General features: G+C 38.4%; 1 protein-coding gene across 1 annotated transcript; it reads left to right on the top strand.

Moving 5' to 3' along the window:
* Window positions 1-7,592: 7,592 nt before the first annotated feature.
* kl (klotho) lies at window positions 7,593-19,580 on the top strand. Its single transcript, XM_017490056.3, has 5 exons — window positions 7,593-8,503; window positions 11,173-11,683; window positions 14,782-15,050; window positions 17,201-18,323; window positions 18,747-19,580. Exons 1-5 carry the CDS (start codon window positions 7,757-7,759, stop codon window positions 19,070-19,072), a joined length of 2,976 nt encoding a protein of 991 aa, XP_017345545.1. The 5' UTR covers window positions 7,593-7,756; the 3' UTR covers window positions 19,073-19,580.
* The last annotated feature ends 2,632 nt before the right edge of the window (window positions 19,581-22,212 follow it).

Here is a 22,212-nt window from a genome sequence, read left to right as displayed (position 1 = left end):
CTGTGACACTGATGAGCTGATGAGGAGATTGGCAGCAGGTGTGAGGCGCGTAATGAGCCAGAGTAATAACATGGGCTCAATTCCAAATGTCTCCCCGTTGAATTTATAGTGCACTTCAAGGGGTATATAAGCCATCGTTTTATCTTCAGCCATTTGTTTTTAACTTTGTTTTGTGCTGGGACAGGAATGATTACAGAGGGGATAAAATTGAGGCATCAATATTGAGACACCTGGCTATTCCACACCCAGTGCGTTTCTATAGCGTTTTCAGTCTTCTGTATCAAAAGCATGTCAGAGAAAAGATACATTTCTGTTTTAAATCTCCGAACAGTTCAAGCAAGCACAGAGTAGTGGATGCTCTTTTTGTACTGTAAGTCTTTTAAAATTGGAGTGATATGTTTACATCATGTGCGGAAAAGAATATGATTAAAATTGAGAAAGTGACTTTTTGTATCAAATCAAAGAAGGGAATCTCACATTTCTTATGTTGTTGTATGTAATGAGCATAATTATTGAGGAATGTTTCTAACTATTAAATTGATGAATGAATGAATGAATGTGTAATGTAACAGTAAATTATTATTAGCATAATGTAATGTTGCACAAAATATATATTTCATTATTTATTATGTGGGGGCATAGTGGCCTGGTGGTTAGCAAATTTGCCTCACACCTCCAGGGTTGAGGGTTCGATTCATGCCTCTGCCCTGTATGCACAGGAATCATGCTTTGGGGTTTCCTCTGGGTACTCTGGTTTCCTTCCCCAGTCCAAAGACATGCATTGTAGCCAGATTGTCATTTCAAAATTGTCTGGTGTGTGCGATTGTGCCCTGCAATGGGTTGGCACCACATCCAGGGTGTCCCCCACCCTGTGCCCCAAGTCCCCTGGGATAGGCTCCTCAAGACCCTGTGTAGGATAAGCGGTACAGAAAAAGGATGGATGTAATGTTGTACAAAATACGTATTACATTATTTATTATGCAACATGAAATAGTCTTTGAAATGAAAGCTGTCACTATTACCAGTCAAACACAGAAAGCTTAGTGATTGGCTGATTGGTTAAGTATTTATGAGCATGTTGCAGTCCACAACAAAGAAGCTGACTTGAGTGATTGGATTGCCAAAGTAAGGCAGTCATTGGCATGGGCACAGTCATGGACATACCATCCTTGTTCTCCTTGGTAGAGCAGAAAGAGGGTGACTCAGACCTTGAACTATCAGGAGAGCTCCTCTGAAAGGTGTGAGCCAAAAGTGTGATCCTTCTGCCATAAAGTTTGCGATTAGCTGAGCTATGTCTGATGTCAAGCCTTCAGTATACTTAGAGAGAGCACTTCTTGTACTTTTTGTTCTGATTGTGGGACAATGTCATGCCTGAAAGTTTAGCAGTTAGCCATCTGTCTGGCTAACAGGATTCCAGAATACATTTGACATTTTACATTTACAGGATGCATTTTAATGTAGACCAGCTGCCAAGGAATGCTTCCATATTTAAATATGGATATATTGTTTATATAGCCATGAAACCTACACAGGTAACATAATTTGGTCCCAAATATAATTTCAAATGCCTCCCCTCACTACACTGTTGTTACATACATGAAGCGTACACAGATAACACATGTTGGTTCCAAATGTAGATTCTAAACACAAATGCATGTTTGGGTTACCAGAAATATAGTTACAGCAGTCCAAGAGACAATGCTGAATCCAAGTATGCTCTCAGGTTGTAACTGTTCCACAAATGGTGTGCACTAGCCTTCCTACAGTAACTGCTAGACAATTTAAGACCCCCACACGTTGAAAGTGTATGTGATGGCCATTGCAATGCATCACAGCACCGTGGATGGTGCTTCACTGGGAGCTCAAAAACTTGTGGCAGTTTTTCTGAAGGAGCAATGTGCCTTTATATGTCACACTCCCCCAGGAACTCAGTGTGGGATCTCACCCTCGTACTAGAGTCCTTTAAGAGCCTCCCTTTATGAACCCATATATGCATGCATGCTTCCAAAAAAAAAAGTTGGTAGGCACAAACAGTATAACAACCCAGATGCGAGAGTTTTATAATGTTTAAAGAGCACTTTAGCTTTTTAGTGAAAACACTATAATATTCAGTTAATTATAATCAGCTGATCTGACTTTTCATGCTTTGCATAATCTTATGGATACAGCTTTCAAAATATATGCCTTAAAATATAACCTTAAGATCTAGCAGGGTGGCATTTACACCATGGTAGGTCTGAATCTTGCCTCATCCTAGACAGGCAATGGGACAGTTATAAAACATGATTTTCTGTGATGCTTTCATTAACACAGGCAAACAGTAAATGTAGCAGTAAAGATGTTATCTGTTTTATAGCCAACCAATATCCAATAGCCAAATTAAATCCTTTGACTTTCCTATATTGTCAAACATGCATTTATTTTAGTGCTTTAATATTTCTAAGAAATACTATATTGATAAAAATACTCTTTTTCCACCAACCAAGCAAGTGTATCTGGATTCACAAATAAAGGTTTTCAGCCAATTTCTAATTTTTATGTGCGCCTAAACAACACTGCACATACAATCAGTTGTGCAAGTCATCTGAGCCATGTTGTGATGTGATATGATATATATATATATATATATATATATATATATATATGCATGTGTGTGTGTGTGTGTGTGTATATATATATATATATATATATATATATATATATATATATATATATATATATATATATATATATATATATATATATACACAGTGGGGGAAATAAGTATTGAATGTGTCAACATTTTTTCAGTAAATATATTTTCAATGAGGCTATTCACATGAACTTTTCACCAGACATCAGTATTAACTGAAGAAATCACCAGACATCAGTATTAACTCAAACCTAAGGAAACTCTCAATTGGTTCCAGAGAAAAAAAATTAAGGCATTAGAATGGCCCAGTCAATCACCTGACTTGAATCCAATTGAACAAGATTTAAAGACATTGTTTAGAAGAATGGGCCAAAATCACACTTCAATACTGTGACAATTAATTTATTCATACAGGAAGCGTCTTGAAGCTATCATTACAAACAAAGGATTTTCCACTAAGTATTAAATAAATTTCAGTTAGCATGTTCAATACTTTGTTCCTTGTCATTCCACTTTATTACACATAACTTCATTTATGGACTTTAATCTTTGGATTTCTTTATATGTGTGGATTTCTTGAGTTAATACCAAAGTCTATATACCCATATGTGGGTCTTCCCCAAACTGCCATAAAATTAAAGTTTGAAGCACACAATTGTATAGGATGTCTTTGTATGTTGTAGCTTTAAGATTTCCCTTCACTGTAACTAAGAACTCGAGTGGCCTTCACAGAGCCCTGACCTCAACCGCACTGAACACCTTTAGGATGAACTGGAACACTGAATATACCCCAGGCCGGACATCAGTGCCAAACCTTAATAATGGACACCCTAATGCTGTATTCAAGGAGAAGTTGCAACTTGTAATTCCCCACCAACAACCGGTAAAAAAACACTGAATACTTTGACATCAAATCTACATGAGTGCACACACTTTCAACAGTATAAAATCCCCCTTCTCTACTTTTAAATTATTAAATTATTATCTTTAAATGCTTTAGCTTTGTATGTAAATTTAAATGTGGTTACAGAGCATGTCAGTATAGTGAAGCCAAAGGAGCGCTTCTGCGTGCGCACAGTGATGCTAAAGACTTCTGCCCATGCTTCAGAAACAGGATGGCTGGCCTTTCATGCTTAGCATCTTAGGATCATGAGCCATGACATAGGTCAACTTATACAGTCCCTTCTGCAACTATTGGAACAGCAAGACCAATTCTTTTTTTCTTTCTTTCTTTTTTTTTTTGCTGTAGACTGAAGGCATTAGGGTTTGAGAGAAAAAAAAAAAAAACATGAGAAGAGAGTTTAGAATTTCAGCTTTTATTTTCTGGTATTTCTATGTAGATGTGTTAAACAACAAAACATAGGACATTTTGTATCAGACCGCCCACTTTGTAGGCAAGCAAAAATATTGGAACATGTGACTGACAGGTGTTTCTTGTTACCCAGGTGTGTCCTGTTAGATTGACTGTTTAAACAATAAATAGCTTTGAACATCTACTCTTGGTTTTAGCCATCAGTTTCACCTGTGAAGATTGCATTTGATGTCAAAAAGGCTAAGCCATCATGAAGATTAGAGAGCTGTCTATAGAAGAAATGCAAGCCATTTTGAAGCTGAGAAAAGAGGGTAAATCAATCAGAGGAATTGAACAAATATTGGGCATAGCCAATAAAACAATTTGGAATGTCCTGAAAAAGAAAGAAACCACTGATGACAGAAACATTGTGAGAGCTGTGAAGAAAAACCCCAAAACAACAGTCAGTGACATCACCAACAACCTCCTTTCAGCAGGGGTGAAGGTATCACAATCAATCTTTTGAATAAGAGCAGAAATATAGAGGCCATACTACAAGATGCAAACCACTCATCAGCAGTAAGAATCAGAAAGCCAGATTGGAACTTGCAAAGAAATACAAAGAGCCACAAAAGTTCTGAAACCAAGATTAACCTCTACCAAAGTGATGGAAAGGCCAAAGTGTGGAGAAAGAAAAGAGCTGCTCATGATACAAAACATACAAGGTCATCTGTGAAACATGCTGGAGGTAGTGTCATGGCTTTGGCTTGCATGACTGCTTCTGGAACAGTCTCACTAATCTTTATTGATGATGTTACTCATGATGGTAGCAGCACAATGAATATCAGAAGTTTATATGAACATTTTGTCTGCCACTTTACAGAGAAATGCATCCAAATGAATCGGGAGGTACTTCATCATGCAGCATGATTATCCAAGACACCCTGCCAACACAACAAAGGACTTTATCAGGGGGAAAAAGTGAAAGGTTTTAGATCGACCAAGTCAAGCAACAAACCTTAAGCTAGTTGAGCTGCATTTCACTTCCTGAAGAGTAGACTGAAGAGAGAACCCCCCCCCCAAAAAAAAAAAAACAACAACTGAAAGAGGCTGTTGTAAAAGCCTGGAAAAGCATCACAAATGAAGAATCCAACAGTTTTGTAATGTCAGTCAGTCACCGGTTTGACGCATTGCAAGTATGAGATATGCAACCAAATATTAAGTGCTATTTACTTTAATTTACTTCAAGACTATCCGTTCCTATACGTTTGCTCATCAAAAAGTTTGGTGGTCTGACACAAAAGGTTCTATTTTAATGATGTTTAACACATCTAGATGTAAATACCAGTACATAAAAGCTGAAATCCTAAACTCTTCTCTCATATCCATCTTTTGATCTCAAACCCAACTGTCTTTGGTGTATAGCATTAACAAATGAATTGGCCTTAACGTTCCAGTAGTTTCAGAGGGGCCTGTATCTTCATTATTGTAATTGCAATTTAGCAGTAGAAACGTAATTTACACAGTGACACAAGAACATGCATAAAGGCATATTGAGAAACAGCTATATGTTGTGTCCCGAAAACCAGGCTGCACATCTTATTACTTTTAACCCTGATAGGTCATTAGGTGAGAAGTAAAACGTATGTAGCTTGAACATAAAAAGACAATATGTTTCCTTCTCCTGCTTGGCACAGAAACTGTTAAACAATACCTAAAATAATAATAATAAAAAAAGATCCTTTAGTCTTCTATTCAAGGAAGCGAATAATCAATGAAACAAGATGAATCAAATCTGCAATGAATCATATTGTCTGACCAACTTTAAACTTGATGAATGAATGAATGGATCACCAAGATTGCCCACAGACATTAGCTATACCGAAAACATGTATGTAATTTGGTAATGGTTATAGCTGGTTTCCAACTGGGAACAAAATAAGGAAAAATTGATCCACAATTAGAGGAGACTGCTCAGTCAAAATCTTGCAAAGCCATAATCTTAGTATTATAATGTACTATTTTGGTGAAGAGCTGTTTAGAGTCATTTGCAATATTCTGAGACGTCTATAAAATGCTCTCTCTCTCTCTCTCTCTCTCTCTCTCTCTCTCTCTCTCCTTCTTTGTGTACTTTTTTAAATCTATATCCTAGCTTTGTCTCTCTGAGACTTAAAGCAGTTATGATTTACATGTACTCATCTTATCCAAAATGACACATTTGCTCAAGGGATTAACAGCTTGGCCAGTGCTGAGATTTCACAACCCTCTGATTAATACCCCAGAGCCTTAACCACTGAGCCACCACCACCAACACACATCATGTGATCTCCAATACATGATCCCAATTCCAATAAACATCTAAATAGCTGGTTATTTATGACATTATTTGCATTGTATGAAGTTTTGGATATCAGCAGCGGTAAGATCAGCAGTCCAGGAGCCATGCCTGCTCACCTGAAATACATTTGTTACATTAAAAAGAGATTGTGAGTAGACATAGTATTGATACCTTAATCAGAAAATTTCATCAAATTATTTCCTTAATGACACAATGGCATAGAATCGTTGGAAAGAATGTACTGTAAGATCTGTATTGCAGTGTGTGGAGAAGCCTGTAGACAATCTTTACTAATAATAAACAGTGTACCAGCTTTATTAGATTATACATGCTCATCTTCCAGGTGTCCACATTACTGATGCTTATGCTAATGTCAGATGAACTTACTGCCCTCATAACATAGGCTTTTCCACTTCAGCTATCTAATAAAATCATGACTGGGAACAAGTTATGGAAAGGTTATGACCTTTTATATTACACACTTGATCTTCCCTGTTTTATTTGGCCTGCGAACACAAGCTTGTGACGAAGAAGCTTTCAGTTATAATAATTCACCCAGTGTTAACCACAACCCTGAACAGGATAAACAGTTAATGAAGATAAATGAATGAATTCAGTGCTATTTCAGTTGTTGAGAGCAAGCAGTGGTCTGCACTTTCTATGAAAATAGCCTTTATTCTAGCCATTGTCTTTTTCATATTTATCATAATTTCACATGAAAACATTGTTTCGATCATACTGTACATCTCCAGCTGCATTAATTCAGCAAAAGCATTTGATTGTGTGCAAAAACAAGCAGTAACCTATTATTATTATTATTATTATTATTATTATTATTATTATTATTATTATTTGGGAAAGGGATCAAGCTAAAACCAGGTCGTGTGTAAAATTGTTAGATGCACAATTTATTTACAGTTTAAAAAAGTGGAAATGTGGATCTGGAACTCACAATTCCTCAGAATTTACAGTATTTTAACCTCTGTTAGCAGTTTTAAACGCAAAACGCAACATGTATAACTTTTTCCACTTTTTAAAAAAAACGTAATCTTAAATGTACTTAATGCTATTCGTGTTGTTTTTTGTACGGCTTCTCTACAGAAGTTTTATGCATAGATAGATAGATAGATAGGACGGATTAGACGGATTGGTTTACGCAGAACAGTGGCATAGTAAAAGCTCCATTAAGGTCTAAAATGCATTAGACATATCTATTTAGTCAGTCGTGCTAGGGTTAATGAGCTGAACTGGCGCTTGTTTGTTTGCAGGTAGGCAGAGTAATTGCTCCATTACCTTCTTTAAATGCTGCTTGCAGGGATGTGGTGTAGGGCAATGAACGCTCCCTGCGCTTGGATACCGCTTTACGCGGCACTGTCTGGTTAATGATTGACAGCTTCACTGGAGATAGAAAAGCACGCGCACATGAGCCACTGTCGTGTATTAACATTAACTCTCAGAGTTAGAGCGATTAACTATTCCTGCAGGTGTTATTCAGATGGCTATCCTCAGGAGCGCAATGTGTTTTCTGTGGCTGTTCCTGATTCTCGGTTCGTGCGCTTTTTGGAAGCGGCTTGTAGCGGAACCAGGCGCTGGGATTCGCACGTGGGACAGGTTCAGTAAACTGCCTTATCCGGAGGATAAAGCATTCCTGTACGACACGTTCCCCGAGGGCTTCATATGGGCCGTGGGCACCGCCGCATATCAAGTGGAGGGCGCATGGCAAAAGGACGGCAAGGGCAAGTCGGTCTGGGACACTTTCACTCGCGCAGGTAGTCGGGTGGTCACGGGCGATGTGGGCAGCGACAGTTACCACAACATGGCGGGAGATCTGCGCGCGCTCCAGCAGCTCGGTGCCACGCACTACCGCTTCTCTCTGTCCTGGCCGCGGATTTTCGCCAACGGCACGAGAAGTACTTACAACGAAAAGGGAGTTGAATATTACAAGAGTCTCATCCTCGGACTGAAAAGGATCAGAGTGGAGCCCGTGGTGACTCTGTATCACTGGGATTTACCGGAGAGCCTGCAGAACGCGTACGGAGGCTGGAGCGACCCTGTGCTTGTGGACCTGTTCAGGGATTACGCAGATTTTTGTTTTCAAACTTTCGGCTCAGATGTGAAGTTTTGGATCACAATGGACAATCCGTTTGTCGTGGCCTGGCACGGATATGGGACGGGAGTTGTGGCACCTGGGATTAAAAATGATCCAGATATGCCTTTTAGAGTTGGGCATAATCTTTTAAAGGTAATACAAATACACAAATGCAGTACAAAATCAGTATGTTACTCAGCTGTTCTGTCATTACTGTAGGGATGCACTGGACATAGTCTTTACATTTTTGATACGATAAATGATCATAACTCTTCGTATGAGCCGATATCCGATACTGACCTGGTACGGATATCCTCTCAGTAACCACCAACTCACTGCAAGCTTCTGTTGTCAAGTCATGCGAAATGCACAGCACAAAGGGACCACAATTTAATACAAGTTGTGAGATCATACTTTCACATGCAAGAGCTGTTAAAATGTTTAAATAATAATAATAATAATAATAATAAATCAAATTAAAATACCATATGGTACCACATAGTCCCTTTGAGTCTCTATTGGTAATTTGTTGCCTTTTATTGGTGGCATGTTATGTCTAGTGGATACCATTAAGGACCAATTTTGGAACAATAAGGGTTTTAATTGTATTTGTAGTGGAAACCATTTCTGTGAGTGTTTCTATTGTTTTTCATTTTCAGCAGGGTTGTTTCTGTACAATCATTGTGGAGAGGAAAATAATAACAACCCCCTGGATGTCATTGTATGATACACTAAAGCCACGATTCAATGTTTATTTGAAGCCACTTATCAGACTGTGGTCAAACCAGAGTGCACATACTGTTTATATGGTGGCTGTTTATATTCTGATGGCTACACTTCTACAGATCTGTTTGAATTCTCTCTGAACTTTTTGGACTATTAAGTAAACATGCTTTGAGGCATTTAAGGTCCCACTTGCAAAGTTTGTGCTCTGTATGCTACTACCTGTGCTGCTACTGCCTAATGTGTAAGAATGAATATTAAACAGAAATATTGTGATACATGATATGAAGAGCAAATTCGTCTCACCAGTATTTTGTATTTAGATATTCTATTTGGTATTCTGTCTCATGCCCAATTAGAACTCTGTGAATCTATCAGGTAAAATGTTATCTATTTTTAACAGGTTTATATTGTGAATGTACAACCCCAATTCCGAAAAAGTTGGAATAGTATGGAAAATGCAAAAAACAAAAACAGCCATTTGAAAATTCAATTCACCCTGTACTATATTGAAAACACATTAACACATTATTTGATATTTTACTTTGTGAATTTAATTTATTTTTGAAAATATACTCTCATTTCAAATCTGATTCCTGCAACACACTCCAAAAAAGATGGGACAGTCAACTGTTTACCACTGCCTCACATCACCTTTTCATTTAATAACATTTCATTGTTTGGACACTGAAGACACCAGTTGGTTAAGTTTAGCAAGTGGAATTTTCCCCATTCATCCATTATGCATTTCTTCAGCTGCGCAACTGTACAGGGCCTTCATTTTGCATTTCATAATGTTCTACACATTCTCAATCCGAGACAGGTCAGGACTGCAGGCAGGTCATGCCAGTGCCTGAAATCTCTCTGTTTATGCAACCATGCGCTTGTAATCTGGGAAGAATGTGGTTTGGTGTTGCCCTGCTCTGGATGGCAGCATATGTTGATCTGTAAATATGTACATATGTACATACATTGATATGTACATATCGTTCTGCATTAATGATGCCCTTGCAGATGTGCAAGTTAACCATGCCATGGGCACTGACACACCCCCATATACTATGACAGACGCTGGCTTTTGGAACTGACGGGGAAAACAGCTTGGATGTTCCTTTTCCTCTTTGGCCTGGAGAACACTACAGCTGTTTTGTCCAAAAACTATTTTAAATATTGACTCTTCGAACCATAAGACACAATTCCACTGTACTGCTGTCCATCTCGGATGACACCGAGCCCAGAGAACTCGGCAGCACTTCTGGACAGTGTTGATGTATGGCTTCTACTTTGCATAGTAAAGCCTTAACTTGCATCTGTGGATGCAGCGGCGAATAGTGTTGACTGATAAAGGTTTACCAAAGTATTCCTGAGCCCATGTCAGGATATCCATTGCAGACTTATGATGGCATCTGAGGGATCGGAGATCACACATATTCAGAAGTGGTCATTTCCAGCCATGCCCTTTACGCACCAAGATTTGAAAGGATTCCATGAATCTTTTAATTATATTGTGCACTGTAGAAGGTGAAATGCCCAAAATCCTACCGATTTGTCTTTGGGGAATGTTATTCTCAAGTGTTGGATTATTCGCTGACGCATCTGTTTGCAGCTTGGCGATCCTCAACCTATCCTTGCTCTTGAAGGACTAGGCCTTTTTTGGAGGCTCCTTATATACTTTGATTAGACGATTGTCTCACGTGTTTCACATCACCTTCTTATTTCAACTTGTCACATTGCTATTAGTCCTAAATTGCCCCTGTCCCAACTTTTTTGGAACGTGTTGTGTGCATCAGTTTCAAAATAAAAGTTCACCTTCAAAAAACTATGCAGTTGATTATGTAAAACCTCAAATACCTTGTCTTTATATGTTTTTTTGTTTAAATACAAGTCAAAGTACATTTCAAATCACTCCTCTTTGTTTTTATTAGCATTTTCCGAACTGTGCCAACTTTTTCGGAATTGGGGTTGTATAAACCATACTGGCACATACGCATATTTCTTCATCACAATGTCATGTCAATAAATTAGATATTTTCTCATGCACTCCATAACATTATGATAAACTGTTTTTGACCCCTTTGCCTCTGACTGTCCTGCACCAGGCTCATGCTGCAGCGTGGCATGTGTATGATGAGTGCTATCGTGCCCGTCAGGGAGGGAGAGTGTCCATAGCTCTGGCTTCCCACTGGATCAAACCCAGCAGGACGAGGCAGGAGAGTCGAAGGGCTTGTCAGTGCTCGCTGGACTTCGTGCTGGGCTGGTTTGCTCATCCACTGTTTGTAGATGGAGATTATCCACCATGCATGAAGCACAACCTCACGCACAGACTACCATCATTTACTGAGGCAGAGAGGCAGTATGTTAATGGCACTGCTGATTTCTTTGCCCTGTCTCATGGGCCTGCTCTCAGTTTCCAGCTGATTAATGACAGCCTGCGCTTCGGGCAGATTGAGGATCTGGATCTACGTATGCTGCTCTTCTGGGTTCACTCAGAGTACAACAAGCCTCCCATCTTTGTGGTGGAAAGTGGTTGGTTTGTCAATGGCAATACCAAGACAAAGGATGCCAAGCACATGTACTACCTCAAACGTTTCATAGTGGAGACTCTGAAGGGTAGGTGAAGAGAAGCAGAGACTTAGTTTAATAACGTAAACATGGCTCTCCAAAAAAGTAAAAAAAAAAGAGGGAGTATTCGATTTGCTGTGGTTGACTCTAGCTAGTCAACCTAGTTAAATAATTTTCACTTTTTATTTCCCATTTCTATGATTCAGTCTGTTACTGCCTGAATAGTAAAAAAAAAAAAAAAAAAAAAAAAAAAAAAAATATTCCACAATTAGAGCACATTGATCTGTCAAAATCTTGCAAAGCCATAATCTTAGTATTACAAGGTTCTATTTTAGTGAATAGCTATTTAGAGACTTGGGACATCAGAGTTTTGACATTCTAGCTAGCAAAACCCTAAAGTGCTGTAAATTACAGCTATGCTCTAAGGTTGCTTTAAATTTACATTTACAATATTATCTCTCTCTCTCTCTCTCTCTCTCTCTCTAGTCAGTATGTACTTTGTATGTAGACATGAACAGCTATGGCCACCTATCTTGCATATTCCTCCTGGATGATGATTGGCTGGCAAATATTATCTTATATAATTTTTTACCTGGGGCACACGGTGGCTTAGTGGTTAGCGCGCTCGCCTCATGCCTCCAGGGTCTGGTATTCAATTCCTGCCAGGGCCATGTGTGTGCGGAGTTTGCATGTTCTCCCTGTGTTGCGGGGGTTTCCTCTGGGTGTGAGTGTGTGAGTGTATGAGTGGGTGTGTATATGATTGTGCCCTGTGATGGACTGGCACGCCCGATGTTCCCTGGGATAGGCTCCAGGTTCCCCCGCGACCCTGAAGAAGGAGTAAGTGGTAATGGATGGATGGATTTTTTATCTGACCCTTTTGTGCAGAGTGTGTGGATTGTCACTTTACAGCTGACTTAAAGAAAATTACTGTAATTTGCTCTCTATACTATTGGCTATAAAATGCAGAATATATATATATATATATATATATATATATATATATATATATATATATATATATATATATATATATATATACACACAGTGCACCCGGAAAGTATTCACTGCGCTTAACTTTTTCCACATTTTGTTATGTTACAAATGGATTAAATTCATTATTTTCCTCAAAATTCTACAAACAATACCTCATAATGACAACGTGAAAGAAGTTTGTTTGAAATCTTTGCAAATTTATTAAAAATAAAAAACAAAAAAAAGCACATGTACATAAATATTCACAGGCTTTGCTCAATACTTTGTTGAAGCACTTTTGGCACCAATTACAGCCTCAAGTCTTTTTGAGTATGATGCTACAATCTTGGCACACCTACTTTTGGGTAGTTTCTCCCATTCTTCTTTGCAGGACCTCTCAAGCTCCATCAGGTTGGATGGGAAGCATTGGTGCACAGCAATTTTCAGATCTCTCCAGACGTGTTCAATCGGGTTCAAGTCTGGGCTCTGGCTGGGCCACTAAAGGACATTCACAGAGTTGTCTTGTAGCCACTCCTTTGTTATCTTGGCTGTGTGCTTAGGGTCGTTGTCCTGTTGGAAGATGAACCTTCGCCCCAGTCTGAGGTCCAGAGCGCTCTAGAGCAGGTCTTCTCAAGGATGTCTCTGTACATTGCTTCATTCATGTTTTCCTGACTAGTCTCCCAGTACCTGCCGCTGAAAAACATCCCCACAGCATGATGCTTCCACCACCATGCTTCGCTGTAGGGATGGTATTGGCCAGGTGATGAGTGGTGCCTGGTTTCCTCCAGACATGACGCTTGCCATTCAGGCCAAAGAGTTCCATCTTTCCTTCAGGTGCCTTTTAGCGAACTCCAGGTGGGCTGTCATGTGCCTTTTACTGAGGAGTGGCTTCTGTCTGGCCACTCTACCATACAGGCCTGATTGGTGGAGTGCCGCAGAGATGGTTGTTCTTCTAGAAAGTTGTCCTCTCTCCACAGAGACACGCTGGAGCTCTGTCAGAGTGACCATGAGGTTTTTGGTGACCTCCCTGACTAAGGCCCTTCTCCCTGATCGCTCAGTTTGGCCGGGCAGCCAGCTCTAGGAGGAGTCCTGGTGGTTCCAAACTTCTTCTATTTATGTATGGTGGAGGCCCCTGTGCTCATTGGGACCTTCAGTGCTGCAGAAATGTTTCTGTACCCTTCCCCAGATCTGTGCCTCGATACAATCCTGTCTTGGAGGTCTACAGACAATTCCTTGGACTTCATGGCTTGGTTTGTGCTCTGACACGCATTGTTAACTGTGGGATCTTATATAGTCAGATGTGTGCCTTTCCAAATCATGTCCAATCAACTGAATTTACCACAGGTGGACTCTAATCAAGTTATAGAAACATCTCAAGGATGATCAGTGGAAAGAGGATGCACCTGAGCTCAATTTTGAGTGTCGCTGCAAAGGCTGTGAATACTTATGTACATGTTCTTTTTTTTTTTTTTTAATAAATTTGCAATATGGGGTATTGTTTGTAGAATTCTGAGGAAAATAATTAATTTAATCCATTTTGGAATAAGGCTGTAACATAACAAAATATGTGAAAAGTGAAGCGCTGTGAATGTGAATACTTTCTGGATGCACTGTATATATATATATATATATATATATATATATATATATATATATATATATATATATATATATATATATAAATAATATATATATATATATATATATATATATATATATATATATATATATATATATATATATATATATATATAAAATCCATTCCAGACTACAAGATCTAGCTATTGAAAATAGTTTTTTTAACCTCCAGAAACAATCCAGAATTTTCTTAAAAAATGATACCATCTATCAGTTTGGCCATCTAAATAAATATTTTAAATCTGAATGTTAATTTTTGTTTATAAGGACATTGGACATTTTCTCCCTCAGGTTTATTAAAAAAAAACATTTAATATATGTAAGTAAATTTAAGTTATGACACTTGCCATAAATTTGATCATATACCAGGCTAACAGTAGACGTGTATGAACAACCATAGCCAATGTCTTGTATACATAAACAACATAAACAGTATAAAGTCCTATAAAATGTAACCGAGTTTTTAAAATATCACATGTTAATTAATCTGTGAACACACACTGATGTACTTTCTTCTTGTTACTGACTCTTCTCAGCAATTCGACTGGACAAAGTGAATGTGTTTGGATATACTGCCTGGTCATTGCTCGATGGCTTTGAGTGGTATCGGGAGTATGGAATACGGCGCGGTCTTTACTACGTAGACTTCAAATCTGATCACCTGACGAGAGAGCCAAAGACCTCAGCCATGTTTTATAGTAAATTAATCGAGAAGAATGGCTTTCCTCAACTCCCAGAGAATAGGCCTCTTGTTGGTGTTTTTCCGTGTGATTTCACATGGGGAGTGGCTGCAAACTCCATACAGGTACAGAACAATGTTATTTGTTCAAGCACTTCTAAAACTAGAAGTAACAGTTCAGCAATCATGCCTTAATTAAAGAAAAAAATGACTCTTACTGGCTATATCACTTTCAGTTACACTTTGCTTTCTAAAATGCAGACATTTTAAAAACTTTTTTTATTTACAGGAACTATTTCTATTGCCCGTTACACATTTTAATCAATTATTGGTCATTTAGATGAAGTGTTTCTTTAAGGAGAGCACTTAATGTTCTACTCCTGCACATAGCAGGCAGTTTATTAATATTTGTATTGCACAATATGAAGAATAAATATGAAAGTGAATTAAAAGTTCAGAAAAGGTTTAGATAGATAGTTTAAGGCCACCACACTGTAATTAGAGTTTCTTGTGTTTTGACAGAGTTTGGTGAATGTGCCACTTAAGTCTTTTTAGAAAATACACATTAACCATAACTTTTGTATACTTTGATCTTGGATCAAGTGTCGTGCTGAAAGACAAACTTCTGAGGCATAATTTATGGGACACTATTTGCCCATCAGGGTTCAGAACTAGTTAATTATATGTAACCTATTAAGGCAGATTGTAACTTTAAAGTGAACATTTGCCCCATGTCCCAGTTGGCATACATATATTATATACTAAAAGTATGTACTCCTTTTGTGAAGAAAAATGTACATACTTTTGAGGGTGTAGTAAAAGAGTATGCAAGTACTGGGCTATACTTACACGTCATGTAAAGCAAGAGAACTTGTTGCCTGAAAGAGAACACTGTCACTATAAACAAAAACTCCTTGTTGCATTTCAGCTTTTCTTCATTTATTATTTGTACTGTTTAATTTAATTTATCATTCCCTTGATTTATTTTTCCACATTTCATTCACACCTCTATAAAATGTGTCCTTGAATTCGATGAAGCAAACCATCACAAGGAGCTGTGGGCAATATTAGCTGAAAAACTGTCCATGATTCCCACTTTTTTCACACTCTGAAAATCTACCAGAAATAGTAGACCAACAGGGTACCTTTTGGTCGATACTATTTAATACGGATAGTATGCGAATTGGGACGCAGGGTTGGTTTATTTAATAATTACATCAATGACAAATGGAAAGACGATGCTAAAGTGTGTTAAAAGTTGTTTGACACTAAGGGGAAGCCCTTATTAATGCATTTAGAAAGTGCTTCATGAGTATGTTTACATGTATACAATATTAAGCTAACTAACTCCATCTGTCTGTGTTAAGTTTGGGGTGATGACTGCTTCTAGAGTAGCTCTTCTCCTGTTAGATCCAGTTATCCCTACGCACATGAACAAAAAAAACTAGGTTAGGAGTATGTATGCACTGAAAATCCTATATTGGATAAAATTTCATGTATCCTTAAATGTAAAATGCTAAATTGCTTGCATTAGTGTGCATGTAAATATACTCACTACTGAGGTGGGTTGAACTTTATTTGTATTTAGAGTATGACCTTACTCCAAATACAGACCCTTGTAGCATGCAGTTTGCCAAAATCACCTCACTGACCCTGTTTGTCATTATGGCTTTATGTGAGTAGGAAGATTCAAAGGTCGGAAAGGAGAACCCAGTCTCCGTTCATGATCCTGGAGTGTTCGCTTGTGACCTAGATTCACTGCCAAATACTAAACTCTAAACAAAATGCATTATATTCTATAACAGTGATATCAATGCCAATCCTATACAGAGTTACATTTTTTAGCTTTCCAACATGATGCTTATTTAATCTGAAATAAATTAATTCATAGCTAATTTCAGGTTATAGGTAAGTTATAGATTTTCTTATTAAATGTTCACACCATAATACTGAAAAAAATTGATATCATGTTTTTGTCATCACCCACCGCTTCTTTAAAGGCCATACCATATTATTTACATAATTTTCAGACTTATGAAACCATTCACTGAGTGCTTGTTCCCTGTGGATGGGGAGATTGTCATCTTAGAAGAGACCACTCAATCAGAATATAAATGTTTCATCATAGGATAAAGGTTAAACAGTTTTTTTTTTTCCAGTTGTATATGTCTGTCTGTATATAGGGACCTCTTTGACTGGTCCTTAATTCTTAATATAATATCATAATATGCCATTGAATATGCTAAAGAAGTTTGACAATGTATATATGTGAACAGGTGGAGACTACACCAATGCAGTTTGTTGACTCAAGTGTGTACATCTGGAACATCTCAGACAATGGAAAACTGAAAAAGCTGGAGGGTGTGGAAGTCCCCATGCACAGAAGGCGCCATTGTGTTGACTTTGCTGCAATCCGGCAACAAGTATCAGATATCCAACACATGCATGTTTCCCATTTCCACTTCTCCCTCAACTGGTCCTCTATAGTTCCTTCAGGCCGTGTATCAGAAGCTAATGACACCTTGCTAAGCTATTACCACTGCTTTGTTAGTGAGCTCCGGAGAGCCAACATCACCCCAGTGGTCACCCTTTGGCACCACAGTGGAAAACTCTCCAGTCTGCCTGTGCCACTGGAGAACAACAGAGGTTGGCAAAGTGAAGAGACAGTGCAGGCCTTTGCTGGTTATGCTAGGCTGTGTTTTCAAAGGCTTGGGGATCATGTTAAGTTGTGGATCACTCTGAACGAACCTAATGATGAAAACCTTGGCTATGCAGTCGGCCATCAGTTGCTTCGCGCCCATGCTCTAGCCTGGCGTGTGTATGACAGTGAGTTTCGCCAGTCACAAGGCGGGAAAGCCTCTTTGGTGCTGCATATGGACTGGGTTGAACCTGCATTCTCTTTCAACCGAGAAGACATGGCCCCTGCAAAGCGAGTTCTGGATCTCCGTGTGGGTTGGTTTGCAGAACCCATTTTCGGCAGTGGAGACTATCCACCAGTGATGCGCCAGTGGCTCCAGCAGCGAAACACTATAGACCTGTTTAACTACCACTTACCCACATTGAGTGAAGAAGATCAACAACTGGTCAGAGGCACCTATGACTTCTTTGCCCTCAGTCATTTCACAACCTCCATGGTGTACGATGAAGTGGAGGATAAGTACTTGTTCAAGGACACATTAGAGGTACAGCTGATTTCAGATGTAACCTGGATAATGTCTCCAAGGCGTAACTCTCCAGTGGTTCCTTGGGGCCTACGCAAAGCCCTCAACTGGGTTGCTTCACATTACAAAGGTGTGCCAATTTATGTCATGGCCAATGGGGTTCAAGAAGACATAGCCAAATTCAAAGACAGTCTACGAGTTTACTATCTGTACAACTATATCAATGAGGCCTTAAAAGGTAAGATCACTCCGATTTTTTTTTTATATCTGCCAATATTAGGTATTTAGGGTGTAACATGAATAAAAATAGAATATATGCTTTAACATTTTGAAGCTTAGTTTGATGAGTGATGGTTCACTCAGATCTGTTTGTGTACATTAAGTTTACATCAGAAGGCAAACACCACCAAAGCCAATTAATCATTACACAGCACAGTGCAGGGGTAGTTCACTGACCTTGAGTGAGCCAGTGAACATTGATGCGAGCCACACAGACATATTTCACAATGGCATGTTATCTATTTTTTGGGAAAATATTTGTTTAGATACTCCTTAGTAGATTTCTTATCTTGTTTATTTGCTAACAATCCAGCTATATCAATATAACTCAGCTCAGATTAGAGCTTATTAATAGTTTCTCAACTGTCTGTTTTTTTCCCAGCATACGCACTGGATGGAGTCAATTTGAAAGGCTACTTTGCATACGCATTTAATGATCGGCATGACCCTGGCTTTGGCATGTATGGCCATGTGCAGGAGGAGGACATAGTGAAATCTTCTCTATCCCACTACAAAAAAATTATTGACAATAATGGGTTCCCAGTCCCCGGTAGTCCCCCACAACACTGTCCCCACCCACCTGAACACTCACCTGTGTGTGATGTGCTTGCCAAGCGCCCTGTTGTGGGTTTCATCTCTTTGGTTGCTTCTGCCATGCTAATTACTATGGGTGTTATTATATACTATTGCACAAAAAGACCTAAATAACTAAGAGTGTGATTTGGGTTAGTTAAAGCTAAGGAGCTAGAGGAAGTGCTACCTATTTTCAGCTACTGCTGCAGACTACTGACTGCTAAATTCGAAATACACACTGTATATACCTAAATGCACTCAGATTGAAATATAAAGTTCATTTTTGGTTGTATTTTACAGTCAAAGATTTGCATCCAGGGATGTAGAATTCTGTATTTTATCTGATCATATATACAGTCCCCTCAGAAACTATTTGAATAGCAAGGCCAATTATTTATTTTAAATTTTTTGCCTCAGACTGAAGACATTTGGGTTTGAGATCAAAAGATGCATATGAGAAGAGTTTAGAACTTCAGCTTTTATTTCCCGGTATTTATATGTATATTTGTTTAAACAACATAGAATATCACACATTTAGCATCAGACCACTCAAAACAGCAAAGATATTGGAACATGTGACTGACAGGTGTTTCTTGTCCTGTTAAGATTGATTGTTTAAACAATAAATAGCACTGAAAATCTACTGTTGCAGAGTTTGTACAGTTGCTTCATAATGAAATTCCAGGACTTTCAAGGACTTTTCAAGCACTATTTTTTTTGTTTTCAAGGGCTGTACAAGATATGTCATTCAAGCATATTCTTTAATTATTCTTTTTAAATTACAATTTTTAAAAATAATAATAATTAAACAAACCAATTTATATATGGCACTTTTCCAGCCATGCAGGACTAAATTTGCATTTCCCAGGCAATGCTTTGTCTTCACCATAACGTCAATATACTCCAGGTGTGTGACAGGAGCACTGTTGCCAACAACTTTCAATGGAAGGTTGCTAAATGTCGCTAGGTGATGTCATGCTCTAATTAGAATATTCAATACATAATCGCATCATATTTGCATTCTGCCTAGTGTCAGCTCTTTACATCTGTTTGCTTCTTTCCTACTCTCTGTGCCCACATACTGTATTTTAATACAGCTGAATTCCCAATAAAGCTGTTCTTATTTACATATTTTTCTGTTTCTGTTGTCAGACAATGGAACGAGTATGAAATAGTGACTGTAACGCAGCCCATTAAGACTACATGTTAACCAGCAGTCACTTCCAAGCCATTTCTAAGCTGGTGCTCAGCACTGTTAAAATCCTGATTTATAACCGCAATGTCGACTGACAAAATCACCACACGCATAAGTTAAAGACAGCAGTTGTGCTGTGATTTCATCTATATTTTAATGATAACTCAGAGAGAAAGTTAGAAACGAATGAAGGTGCTGCTCCTCTCTGCTCCTCACTGAACAGAGTAGCTGCAGAGAGAGGGGTGTCTGCAGCAGGAAAGCAGGACCTCGCACTCATGCAGCATTTATGGCCACTCCCTCCTTGGAAAGCAGCTAAGATTTGCCCAAAACTAGATTGCTAGATTTGTCGCTAAGTGTGTTTTTGAGGAAAAAAGTAGCGAAAGGAGTCTGAAAAGTGGCCTCTGTCAAAATGAGCAAGTGAATAGTGAGGAAGGCGGAGGGGCTGCAGCAAGGAGTCATATTTTGAGTGGAAGGATTGTGTTTGTGTTCTATTGGAAATGAATATTTACAGGTGCATCTGAAAAAAATTAAAGTTTTTTTTCCCATAATTTAAGTCAAAAAGTGAAACTTTCATATATTCTAGATTCATTACACACAAATTGAAATATTTCAAGCCTTTTTTTGTTTTAATCTTGAAGCAAAATCCCATATCTCAAAATATTTGAATAAAGAATTTATAATACAGAAATGTCGACCTGAGAAGTACTTGAATCAACTAAACTAAAAACACCTGCAAAGGTTTCCTGAGCCTTTAATCTTTCAGTCTGGTTCAGTACACACAAACACAATCATGTGGAAGATGAAAGTAAATTTTACATTTCATTTGGAAATCAAGGTTGCAGAGTCTGGAGGAAGAATGGAGAAGCACAAAATCCAAGTTGCTTGAAGTCCAGTGTGAAGTTTCCACAGTCAGTGATGATTTGGGGTGCCATGTTAGCTGCTGATGTTGGTCCACTGTGTTTTCTCAAGTCGAGAGTCAATGCAGAGTCTACCCGGGGATTTTAAAGCACTTCATGCTTCCATCTGCTGACAATCTTTATGAAGATGCTGATTTCCTTTTCCAGCAGGACTTGGCACCTGCCCACAGTGCCAAAACTACTAGTAACTGGTTTGCTGACCATGGGGTTACTGTGCTTGATTGGCCAGCCAACTCACCTGACCTGAACCCCTTAGAGAATCTGAGAGACACCAGACCCAACAATACAGACGAGCTGAAGGCCGCTTTCAAAGCAACCTGGGCTTCCAGAACACCTCAGCAGTGGCACAGGCTGATTGCCTACATGTCATGCTGCATTGATGCAGTAATTTGTGCAAAAGGAGTCCTGACCAAGTAAAGTAACATACTTTTCAGATGATTGACATTTCTGTATTATGGATTATTACTGGATTTTTGATTTCCATAAACTGTAAATTTTAATCATCCTAATTAAAACAAAACAAAACAAAAAAGGCTTGAAATAGTTCACGTTATGTGTAATGAATCTAGAATATATGAAAGTTCCACTTTTTGAATTAAATTACGTACAAAATTAACAATATTCAATTTTTTTGAGATGCACGTGTATTCACATTTTATAATTCAAGCACTGTTTAAGCACGACAAAATTAAAAAATGTCTATTTCAAGCTTTACCAGTACATAAATGTCAAAAAGCCAAATCTAAGCACTTCAAACACCTTGCATGAACCCTGCTCTTGGTTTTAGCCTTCAGTTTTACCTGCTGCATTTGTTGTATTAACCACACTTGAAACAAATTCAGTTTTAATACTGCATTTGTTGTTAAAAAGGATAAGCAAACATGAAGATAAAAGATTTGTCTATGGGAGAAAATCAAGTCATTTTGAAGCTGAGGTAAAAAGAAAAATCAGAGGCATTGTGTAAACATTGGGCATAGCCAATAAAACTATTTGTATTGTCCTGGAAAAGAAAGGCACCACTGGTGTACTAAGCAACAGACAACGAATGGCTCAGCCATGGAAAACGACAATAGCTGATGACGGAAACATTGAGAGCTGTGAAGAAAAACCCAAAAACAACAGTCAGCGACATCACCAACAACCTCCACAGGGCAGGGGTGAAG

The sequence above is a fragment of the Ictalurus punctatus genome, chromosome 16 (assembly GCF_001660625.3).
Source record: "Ictalurus punctatus breed USDA103 chromosome 16, Coco_2.0, whole genome shotgun sequence".
Taxonomy (NCBI): domain Eukaryota; kingdom Metazoa; phylum Chordata; class Actinopteri; order Siluriformes; family Ictaluridae; genus Ictalurus; species Ictalurus punctatus.
Note: the sequence above shows the minus strand (reverse complement) of the source record. Positions and strands in the feature narration are given on the sequence as shown.